The 12,092-nt window shown below is 36.7% G+C and overlaps 1 protein-coding gene across 1 annotated transcript in view; it reads right to left on the reverse strand.

Annotated features, from left to right (window-relative positions):
* Window positions 1–12,092, reverse strand: part of VWDE (von Willebrand factor D and EGF domains) — a 73,481-nt gene that overhangs the window by 15,819 nt on the left and 45,570 nt on the right. The window contains exons 14-19 of the mRNA XM_029957382.1: window positions 10,382–10,537; window positions 10,154–10,258; window positions 8,029–8,143; window positions 4,305–4,555; window positions 3,443–3,662; window positions 1,962–2,099 (exon numbers count right to left, since the gene is read on the reverse strand). Of these exons, the coding sequence (XP_029813242.1) occupies window positions 1,962–2,099; window positions 3,443–3,662; window positions 4,305–4,555; window positions 8,029–8,143; window positions 10,154–10,258; window positions 10,382–10,537 (985 nt within the window). The remainder of the gene's footprint in view (window positions 1–1,961; window positions 2,100–3,442; window positions 3,663–4,304; window positions 4,556–8,028; window positions 8,144–10,153; window positions 10,259–10,381; window positions 10,538–12,092) is intronic.

Raw genomic sequence — 12,092 nt, forward strand, 5'->3', positions numbered from 1 at the left:
AGATACCGTGTGTTGTGTCCTTACTCTCTGTGCTCCCCCTTCCTGCCCTTTCTCTCCCTCTCTCAGGATCACAAACCTGCAAGGATTTTCCGCCCCGCTGGCCGGGGCGGGACATGACATTAACAGAAACTATACTAAGTAATAAATGATGCTGAAAAACTGATAGAATTTAAAAAGTACTTCTAATTGAAACCTAAAGAGAATTCAAACAGCAACAAAGAAAAGGAAAATTCTTTAACTGGATGAAAGATTTTTAACAGAAATCTACTCTGTTATTATACTTAATGGTGAAAAATATGGAAAGAATTTCCATTTAAACCATCAAGAAATAATTCCCTATCTAAACACTTTTCACTGGAGGTCCCAGCGATTACAATAAGGACCCAAGTTTGAAAAATGGGACTCTATAGTCAGACTGCTCAGGTTCAAATCTCTCTTCTTTAACAACATCTATCAATCTGAACAGACAACCCATCTATGACTCTGTACAGATGAATAGCTTCTGTAAAATGGAAATAATATCAGATACAGGCTTTAGCTATTGAAAGGACAGAATGAAATAATATATAAATAATACTTGTCTACAGCTGGAATATCATAAATACAGACTAAATCATAATTACTATGATATAGAGAAAGTAAGAGAGACAAATTCACTATTGGCAACTGGACACATGGATAAATTAAAATCAAGATAGCTTTCCTATGTTGCAGTAATTGACAATGACATTTCGTAAATTAAATAAGTGCAATGATATCTTGCAAGATGGAGCTAATATTACATAACGCAAAGGCATAAAAAAGAAAGCTAATATAAAATCTGTAAGGCCTTTTTTATAAAGACAATCAGAATATGAATCGAATAAAACAAAACTTATAAAGATAGCAGTATGGAAAATTAAAGGCCTTATGAAATAATGAGCTTCTTATTATTTTCAGAGGTTGAGCAGTTTAGTAACCATTTCTTTGCCATGCTAATTCCAATCACTGACCACAAACAATCGACTTGCTTCTTTGATGTTTCTCTCAACCATGATCTCCTCACCTAAGGTCAGAGTATCTTCACATCTTTCCCACTTCTTTTTTTTTTTTTTTAGAGAGTGGTGCAGAAGAGGAGCAGAAAGGGAGGCAGACAGACAGACAGAGTGTAAGAATCCCAAGCAGTCTCCATGCTCTCAGTGCAGAGCCTAACATGGGGCTTGATCCCATAACTCTGGGATCAGAACCCAAGCCCAAATCAAGAATCAGATGCTCAACCAATTGAGTCACCCAGGTGCCCCACGTCTTCCCTATTTATTTGTAATATTGTCTTAGCTCTTCTTCCCACCTTCAGACTTGCACAGTTTCTTACCCATAAGCGAACCATCCACCATCATGCTCGAGTAGACTTCTCAGATGTAAATCTTTATTACATTTCTCATGGCTTGTCAGTGATCTGGCCACCAGCTAGTTCTCTAGCTTCATCGCTTGTAGCAGTTCCTCTTACACTCTGTATTTTAATCACACTGAATTATTTATAGTGGCTAAGTGTGCTGTGATGCTACATGTCTCTCCACCTTTGCTTATGATGTTTCTTCTGCCTAGAAAGTGTTTCTTTAACTTGATTGGATACATCAGATTTAGCTGTAATAACAACCTTTTTTAAAACTTTTCACTATCCCTCCAGGTAGACATGATTTCCTGTGTAGTATTCCTTTTATTCTCTATAGGGACTCTACCAAAAGACACAGAACACCATATTGAAATATGTGATTACATGTCACACTCCTTGGTATTATATTCAAACCTATTAGGTCAGAGAACATGTCATTTATTTTTGCATCCTCTGTGTCCAGCTTAGTGCATGACACTTAATGAATACATAATGAATGAATACATGAGTAAGAGATAATAGAACTGAGTGACTTGGATTAAGTAAATGTAGCAACAACTATTTCATGTCAGAAAATAGGGACTTTTACCATGACATATCTTTCCATCACCATAAAATCCTTTTGGACATGAACCACAATGATAGGAGCCAAAGGTATTGAAGCACTCTGCTCCTGGAAAGCAAGGCCTGGATTCACACTCATCAACATCCTCCTGGCAACTTTTGCCTGAACAAAATACAAATTGAGAGTTCAATATATTTATTTTGAAAAACACTGTATGTCCCATCAAGTGTTCATTATTTGATTTCCTTTACTTAAAGTACTTTACTTAAAGTTGTATTTACTTCTTTTACACAAACTCCAGAAAAACTGTCATACATTAAGAGGAATGTATGTATAAAGTCATTAATTAGATTCTATTTATCATTAAATAAGACCTTTCTAGTGCATAAGATTTTACTTACAAAAAAGAAGGCGGAAGGCCATTACCACTCTGAGGCCAAAAGTTGCCATATCATAGCAGCAATTTTCACTTTGTTAAAAAAAAAACCTCAGTGGTATTTTTTAAAAAAGAGTTAGTGGAATGGCTGCCTGCTTAGCTGAAGGACAACTTACTCAGAGCGGTGACTGCATGAGCTGTGAAAGTCCACGAACATGTTACAGGGTGTGAGGAAAGTAAGTCTGTCCTCAATAACGTTTACGAGATGAAGTGTTGCTCTTTGAAATGTTTAAAACCTTAGTTGAAAGACTATATTCAGTCATTTATGATGGTTACTTCCATAATAGTAAGATTGTGAAGCAATCACCACGAATTCTTTCAAATGCAGTCTGTACCACAACAGTCCCAATTAATAAGATTTTTATTTTACAATGCTGAAGAAAATAGTAAATATCCTGCTTAGTTCCGTTATGATAGTCAAATAGATGCCTTCAAGGAAAAGATAAGCTCAGTAACTGCATATTTACTTATTTAATGTTTACATCTATTTAAATTAGAGGAAATATTGGTATGACTTTTAAAACCTCTTGGGAAATTAAAAGTTGTCATTTATATCCTAATTTGAGGTTTCTAGAATCGCATTAATTAGGATAATTAATGGGTTAGCAAATATGCTAATATTTCCTTTGATTTCACTAACTTTGTATCATGATCTTTCTAACTTAATGAATTATCAACTTTTCTTAAATGATAATTTTTATATTTCTCATGGCAAATTCCTTGATTTTTCCATATTGTATTTCAGTAGTGATACACTTAAATATATTTCTACCTAGCAAATATAGACAGAAATGTTTAGGAGCCTGCAAAACACGTTCTAGACATAGAATATTGCCATTAAAATTATAAAAATTGGCAGAATTGTAAGAGTATATGTAAGCATGGTACAATGATAGAAGGATATGGGTAGCAAATGTATTTGTGATGATTTTACTGGACTTTTTAGACATAATTATTAAAATCTTTAGGACCATACACATGCCTGAATAACCTGTAAATTACTTGGAAAGCCAAGGAACTTTTCTAATTTGTTCCCATACTAATTTCATTCACGAAAAACCAAACTTACCTTTGAGTTCAGGCGGACAGACACAAGAATAACTGTGAAAGCCACTAGTACATCTGCCAAGGCCACAGGGGTTCGATCGGCACTCGGTGACATCCACTTCACAAAGTCTGCCCTGAAAGCCAGGCAAGCAGACACATAGGTGCGCTCCATTTCCTGGAGGAGATTTAGTATCTGACACACATGATCCACCATTCAAGCAGGCACAAGACTTCACAGTTACCTCCAAAAGAAACAAAAAATAAATGCTTGATTTTTTCAGTAAAATGTTACAAGATGATAAATTTCTATCATGCAAATGGAACAACTGGAAAACAATCCTTAAGGTACGGAACAGTTAGTCACATGACTTATTCCAGAATATAGAGACTAAACAGTTACTTCCATGATCTGGTTAGCATGACATAGCACACAACTGCCCTTCGACACATTACTTCTCCGGGGGGTTGTCCCAAATTTCAAGTGAATACAGGGAACAAAAAACAGTATTAATAGATTGTGACTGATAATATCAAAAGATTAGTCAATAAAAAATGACTTCACTTGAAGGAAAAGGGTATAATTTTGAACCTTTGGTTTATCACAGATCTTTCAGAGAGGTAGACATGAATGCATTCCTTATCCCCTCATACTTAAGTACAGGAGAAAATGGTCCAGGAATTTGTCATGTAGATCTGGGCTCTGGACCTGAGATTCTACAAAGGCTTTTTAATTCTGACAAAAATAGCATTTTGGCAGTTTAATTTTCCATTAAATGTTGCATAATTTAGTTCCTCTTCACAAAGTAAGAATTCTATTTTAACTTTAAAATAGTTACTGATACTGTTAATTAATTCAGTGGCATTTATTTAATTGTAAATATTACCATAACTGTGAGCCTAGTTTCAGCATTGCAGTCATCATTAAAAAGTAGAGTGAACTTCTGTGGAGTCTGGGACTCCGCTTTCCACATAAGAAGTCCCGTAGAGGAAATATTTGCTCCCTCAGGACCGGACTCCAAGGCAAAATGGATGTCAGAGCCTTCTGGATCAACAGCCGTGAACTGGTACACAAAGTTCTCCCCGAGAAATGTCTGTAATTTGTCTTGTGGCATTTGAATCAGTGGGGGTTGATTATCTGTCAGAGAAAACAGTTACTTTGTACATGTATAGAAAGAAGAAGGAAAAGGGAAAGTATGATGCAAAGAGCTGGGACTGAAACATTTTGATGAATTTCAAAAACTCCCCTAAAAGTTCCATTAACTATGCTGGCCTTTTTTTTTTACATGCTGAATAAATTCAGTAGCATTCTTAGAAAACATAAAGGCAACTGACAGGTGCAAGACTTCATACTTGGCTACAAGAGTGTACCAGCACTTTGAACACAGCACAAAATACATAAACATATTTGCATTCCCCACACTGGATGCATCTTCTTTTCTGTCTGAAATTATTTCTTGGTGTTGACCAACTCATTGCTGGTTCTTTCACTCTTTCTTCTTCATCTTCTACCCTTTTCAGCTTTACTTTCCCCTCAACACCTCCTTTTATTTCCCCTTCACTCTCCATGACTGCATTGTTCTTTTGAATTTTCCTCACTGTACCTGCCTTCCCAGTAGGAACTGAAAGCCATGTAAGTCACAGCAGTCCTCTGCTCCTCAGAGGCATTCCCACCGCCAAGCTCACACACTGGAATGGCGGTGATTTCAGAGGACAGAGAAAGCTCCCTTTGTGCTCCAGTAATGCTTTAAAATACCTTTTATATTATCATATTAAAAAATGTCCTCTTTCCTTGCCAACTGGCTTAATACGTAGAAGGTACAGGCTTTTCCATCCCACTGGGCACAGACACTGCTTGCTGCGACAAGAGAATGTGATTCTGGCTCCTGTTCTGCCATCATGTATCTTTATATAATTTACCAGTTTTAATTTCCTCACCCCTCAATATGAGAAACATGGGCCAAATGATATTTCCAGACCCTTTAAATCCTTGAACAGTGTAAATCAATGATGAGTCGATTATATACTCAACCCATTAAAAATACAGAAGTTATATTGTGTTTCCTTGTCTCTTCACTAAATTCTTCTCCAAATTTTCATTGTCTTCCCATAGCACCCCATGAGTCTTGCACCTGAACAATAGATCACCTGAAAAATGGTCTAACACAGTAATGAAATTTGTATATATAGGTTTTATGATTCCTTAGATAAAATTACATGGGGATAGGAGCAGGGAGTAATTATGCCTTGTTGTGTTTTATTATGCCTGCTTGGTCTTTGGGCTGAGGAAAGAGAATGAAGAAACAACTATGTGGAACTGTATACAGCTGTACTTAAAAAAGTGAAGAAATTATATGACACATGACAATGACTTGGGGTATTATTTTGGATGGAACAAAGTATCCAGACATTATCTGTACCCCTTGTTATACTTATGGGGTCCTAGAATGGAAGGGCTGTAAGTCCAGATAATCTCATTTTAACAGGTGATGAATGCATGGCCTTTGGAATTTAAATACTAAATACCTTGTCATAAAACTGAAAATAAGGCTAAGAGCAGGATATAGAGCTTTGGTTTTGGTCTCAATGTAATGTCCTCTTCCACCAAACCCACCAGCCTTCACAGATGGGTGTTTTATGTGTTTACACAGTAGTTGAGAGGCCATTTTTTTGGTAGCTGTATGACTTGTACAAACTGTGTTTAGCTGAATTAACCATTCTCATTGCTTCCATTAAAAGTTCACATTTGTTTTAAGGATCAAATACTGAAAGGCAAATCCCATACCGTATGGTAGTATAATGACAGAAATTACATAAAATAACATTTCATCTTACATTATTTTCAAGCAAAGTAAATTATGCAGTTAGAAAAGATGCTAAATTAAGCAGTGTTCATCTTAAACACATTTATGTAACTCATGGCTTAAAATAACTTAAAGGAAATATTTGGATTCAGAAAGATGGTATTGGCACAAAAACAGACACACAGACCAATGGAATAGAATAGAGAGCCCAGAACTGTACCCACAAGTGTAAAGCCAATTAATCTTTGACAAAGCAGGAAAGAGTATCCAATGGACAAAAGAGCCTGTTTAGCAGGTGGTGCTGGGAGAGTTGGACAGCAACATGCAGAAGAATGAAACTAGACCACTTTTTTTTAATGTGTTTTATTTATTTATTATTGAGACAGAGAGAAATAGAAAATGAGGGAGGGAGGGGCAGAAAGAGGGAGACACAGAATCTGAAGCAGGCTCCAGGCTCTGAGCTGTCAGCACAGAGCCTGATGCGGAACTCGAACCCATGAATTGCAAGATCATGACCTGAGCCGAAGTCGGCCACTTCACTGACTGAGCCACCCAGGCACCCTAACTAGAACACTTTCTTACACCATTCACAAAAATAAACTCAAAATGGATAAAGGACCTGAATGTGAGACAGGAAACCATCAAAACCATTGAAGAGAATGCAGGAAATCACCTCCTTGACCTCAATTGCAGCAATTTCCTACTTGACACATCCCCAAAGGCAAGGGAATCAGGAGCAAAAATGAACTATTGGGACCTCATCAAGATAAAAAGCTTCTGCACTACAAAGGAAACAATAAAAAAAAACCTAATAGGCAACTGACAGAATGGGAAAAGATAGTGCAAATGGCATATCAGATAAAGGGCTAGTATCCAAAATTTACAAGGAACTCACCAAACTCCGTATTTGAAAAACAAATAATTCAGTGAAGAAATGGGCAGAACACATGAACAGACACTTCTCCAAAGAGGACATCAAGATGGCCAACAGGCACATGAAATGATGCTCAGCGTCACTCATCATCAGGGAAATTCAAATCAAAACTACACTGAGATACCACCTCACACCAGTCAGAGTGGCTAAAATGAACAAATCAAGAGACTATAAATGCTGGAGAAGAGAGCATCCTCCTACGCTGTTGGTGGGACTGTGACCTGGTGCAGCTGCTCTGGATAACAGTGTGGAGGTTCCTCAAAAAACTATTGATAGAACTCCCCTATGACCCAGCAATAGCACTGCTAGGGATTTACCCAAGAGATACAGAAATGCTGATGCATAGGGGCGCATGTACCCCAATGTTCATAGCAGCACTTTCAACAATAGCCAAATCATGGAAAGAGCCTAAATGCCCATCAACTGATGAATGAATCAAGAAGATGTGGTATGTGTATATATACATATATATACACACAATGGAGTACTACATGGCAATGAGAAAGAATGAAATCTGGCCATTTGTAGCAAAGTAAATGGACCTTGAGGGTGTCATGCTAAGCGAAATAAGTCAGGCAGAGAAGGACAGATACCATATGTTTTCACTCATAGGTCTAACAGGAGAAACCTAATAGGAGACCATGGGGATGAGAAAGGCGGGGGGAAGAGTTGGGGAGAGGGAGTGAGGCAAATCATGAGAGACATTTGAATGCTGAGAACAATCTGAGGGCTTAAGAAGGAGGGGGGAAGGGGAAGGGGGGTGATGGTCATGGAGAGGGGCACTTGTAGGGAAGAGCACTGGGTGTTTTATGGAAACTGACTTGGTAATAAGCTATTAATAAAATAAAAATTAAAAAAGGAAGATTAACTTACTTTCTAAAAATGACCAAGTAAATTTTGAAATTTTTGGCCTACAAATCAAACAAGAATTGGTAGGATTTTTATCTCCTTCAATGTAGCAGAGTCCATCGATAATGCAAACATTTTCCTAATGGAAATTTTAAAAAGAGGAAAACAGTTAAGATATCATTAGAGTTAGTATTGAGGAAAAAATGTACATAGAAAAATAGCACCATATATGTTGATGAATCCAGTGAAAGCATTTTATAAGTCTGTCTTGATTAGGAAACATTTTGTCATTTGTCCTAATCACAAATGTATGTTAGAAAATAAATTGTTTCCTTTTAGTGTAATTGCCTGTGGGGCTGATCAATAGGGAGGGAATAAGAAAATACATATAGCTATATCTCTGTGTAGAATTATAGCTTATAAATAACATGCAAGAAAATCTATCTTTTCCTCTGGTCATTTTACTGCTAACTCAGGCAGGAAGTGCTTTATTTATAAAAAAATGAAATAATTTCCCCCTTGCTCATCTCAGAGAAATACATTAATTTATAGCTATTTCCCCTTTCTCTAGGAGCCCAATATGTCCTCTGAACATGGCAAAACTGAACTCGAACCTTGGCATAATTATCCACACTTGACAATGAATATCCTTATACAAAATAGTGGAAAGAGAGGCTGATCTGCAAAGAAATAATGTTAAATGTAGCAATAATTTTCAACCTGGGAAGAAGATCAAATATTGTTCAGCATATATAAACTTTGCCCATTTAATGTAATATCCTTTGATGCCACTTGGAACTCTGCACAAAAATAAGAACAGAATAGCCCTAGTAATATAAAACAATTTTGAATTACAAAGTTTTAAAAGTACTCATTGTAAGAAATGTGGAAGTGGAATACTTAGGGGAAAATAAAAATCAAACAACTTTTTAAAATCACTAACTTCTGGGTTGCCTGGACGGCTCAGTCTGTTGAGTGTTCAACTTCAGCCCAGGTCATAATCCTGTGGTTTGTGAGTTTGAGCCCCACCCTGGGCTCTGTGCTGACACCTAGGAGCTTGGAGCCTGCTTCAGATTCTGTATCTATCTCCCTCTCTCTGCCCCTGCCCTGCTTGTGCTCTCTCTCTCTCTCTCTCTCCCCCTCAAAAACAGAAAACATTTAAAAAATGTTTTAGATAAGAAACCCAGAAACTTCTTACTGATATGATCCAATTGCTAGTCTTAAGGGAAAAAAAGATTTAAAATTCAAAATAATGACACTTTTAATATTTTTTAATGTTTTATTTATTTTTGATACAGAGAGAGACAAAGCATGAGAGGGGGAGGGGCAGAGAGAGAAGGAGACACAGAACCGGAAGCAGGCTCCAGGCTCTGAGCTAGCTGTCTGCACAGAGCCTGACGCGGGGCTTGAACCCACAAACGTGAGATCTGACCTGAGCCGAAGCCGGAGGCTTAACCTACTGAGCCACCCAGGCGCCCCGACACTTTTAATTTTTATCTATATCGATTTATTTGATATGCTTCTCAAGTTTGAATAGCCAAGTAATATTATTTCAAGGTATCTATTAAATTAGCACCTGGCATATGAGAAAGGTGTGTTGATAAATCAACAGACTTGTTATAGATTAAGAGAGTGTGGCTGTGAAGATTCAGTTTAGGCTGGACTGTTCTGTAATCCCTTAAGTGGATATCTGCACAGTTCAATGAATTCAGTTGCCACACACACACACACACAAACTCCCTGTAAAAGTAGGAGCCTTACACATTTCACAAGCTCTATCAAAATGCACATCACTTGCCACAAAGAAGATTAGGCAATAGTGAAGAGGTATCTTACTGGAAAATCTTTATTACTATTTAAAAAGGAATGCATGTAGGAGTTAAAATTCAATCTGAACCTCCTCTTTGGACTTTTTAAAATAAACAGCCAGCTACTTCAAAACATTAAATGTAGAAATCTTTTCCCTGCCATTTCAACAAGTTACTGGCAGAGTAACGAGTTCAGTTAACCTCATATAAACTTGAAGAAGGCTTTTGTCTATGAGTATTTCTGATATGAAAGCGAAAAAAACTAATAGGACATTAATATGCCAATAGCATGAGACATGAAAATACCATGTAAATGTGAAAATAAGTGAAAAACTGCTTACCTTTATAGTACATGAGTCTTTTCCAAAGAGACCACAAACTTGACAAGCTCCATCATAGATGACCATAATTTTGGGATTACTGAACCTATAACCATCATTAGATACCTGTAAGATGTAGTTTTATAATAAGATAATTTATACTAAATGTATTTCATAAATTCATTATAAAATTTTAATATATAAATATTTACTTTACTTATAAATATCACACTATCTTTTCTTTTTTACCTTTAACTGCCACTTCGCAATTGGCTTCTCACCCATCAGATCTAAGGAATTAGCCTGCTGAGCATCAGAGGGCAGCTGACAATCAATAGTTCTGCTATTTTGAAAAACAGTATGCGTGTAGATGGCTTTTCCAAGAACCCATTTACTGCTATTATACTAAAGGCATAATGAGAAAGCAGTTAACTTCTGTTTAATTATAGAAACTCCTTGCTAGTAAATTACATATAATCAAAATATAAATTAAAAAAATGCATGCCTGATATAATGGAATATATAATGAATGAAGTAATAAAAGTGACATCAATAGTGAATTTTATCCAGAGTAATGAAAACCATATATACCTTAATTATACATAAACTTCTAATGCTTCATGCATTTCTTACAGGTGTAAATCAAAGAAGTTATCAATATTGGTCATGTATAATGAATCACCAAGTAATGAGTTTTGTAGCAAGAGGAAACACATTTGACTATGTAGTTGACACACAGGGGATTGATTTTCTTTGTAGAAACTCTCATTTCTTCTGCAAAAGTTCCTAAATGTCTACTTTTACTTAAAATGGCTATTTTGTCCTCTAGTCACATGGTTCCCAGGACCTTCTCATGTTCTTACATGACCCATCTTCCTGGCTATACTTGACTGCTTTGGGGGTGGATGTAAGCTGAGCCAATGCTTTGATTACTTGGAATGCTTTCATTTTATACCAGAGGGAATACTGGGTCAGTCTGCTTCTGGTAGCTTGAGGTGCAAGATGCAAAGTAATGGGGATGTGGGTGGCTGTATTTTTCACTATGTGGTAAAAACTAGTATCTAGTAAAAGGGAAAGATGAAGCCCACAAAGAAAAGCAGAACTGAGACACACAGATACACACACACACACACACACACACACACACACTGCGACATACTGAGTCTTCATGGTGTTCAAGTCCCAAGTTCAAGTTGTTCCTGACAATTCAGCAATTACATTCTTATCCTGATTTTATGAAAAATACACCACTTTTATAATAAATACTACTTTGATCAAGGTAATTCAAATAAATTTATGTAATTTGAAACTAAATTCTAACCAGTTCACCCTATTTAATAAATCAGCGGCATATCATACTTAATCTTACACGTAAAGTATAATTTCTTAGTATTAAAATACATTGGTGTCTAAAGAGGAAAAGCCAGAATAATTTTCTAGGTATTGGTAACTACATAGAAAACTAAAAGGATGTATTTTATTGCCAATACTTTGATTTAGATTTTTTTTTAAATTTATGACTGTATAATGCTCTCAACTGCTCTGAAATGGTCAGGATCATGCTGGTGCTTTAATACAGTGAGTCTGCAGGAGAAGGAAAGGGAGGGAAGAACATGCTCATCTGTGGCTAGCAGGAAGTATCTCCTTAAGATCTGAGGCTTGGCTCTTTCAGATTCTGTGTCTCCCTCTCTCTCTGACCCTCCCCTGCTTGTGCTGTCTCTGTCTCTCAAGAATAAATAAAAAACAGGGAAAAAAAGATCTGAGGCTTGAAGGAGTAGGCCGCAGTACAAATATCCATGTTTAAAGGGGTATGTACAGGCTGGCCAAACGATCAGTGGTTTCCCTCCAGTGGAGGGGGTCTGACAACAGTCTCAGAGTACTCATGATATGGATACTTAGATGGATACAGGGTGTCGTCTGTTGAAAAAAGACTTCAGCCAAATCCAGAAATCATTTCCAC

The sequence above is a fragment of the Suricata suricatta genome, chromosome 2 (genome assembly GCF_006229205.1).
Source record: "Suricata suricatta isolate VVHF042 chromosome 2, meerkat_22Aug2017_6uvM2_HiC, whole genome shotgun sequence".
Taxonomy (NCBI): domain Eukaryota; kingdom Metazoa; phylum Chordata; class Mammalia; order Carnivora; family Herpestidae; genus Suricata; species Suricata suricatta.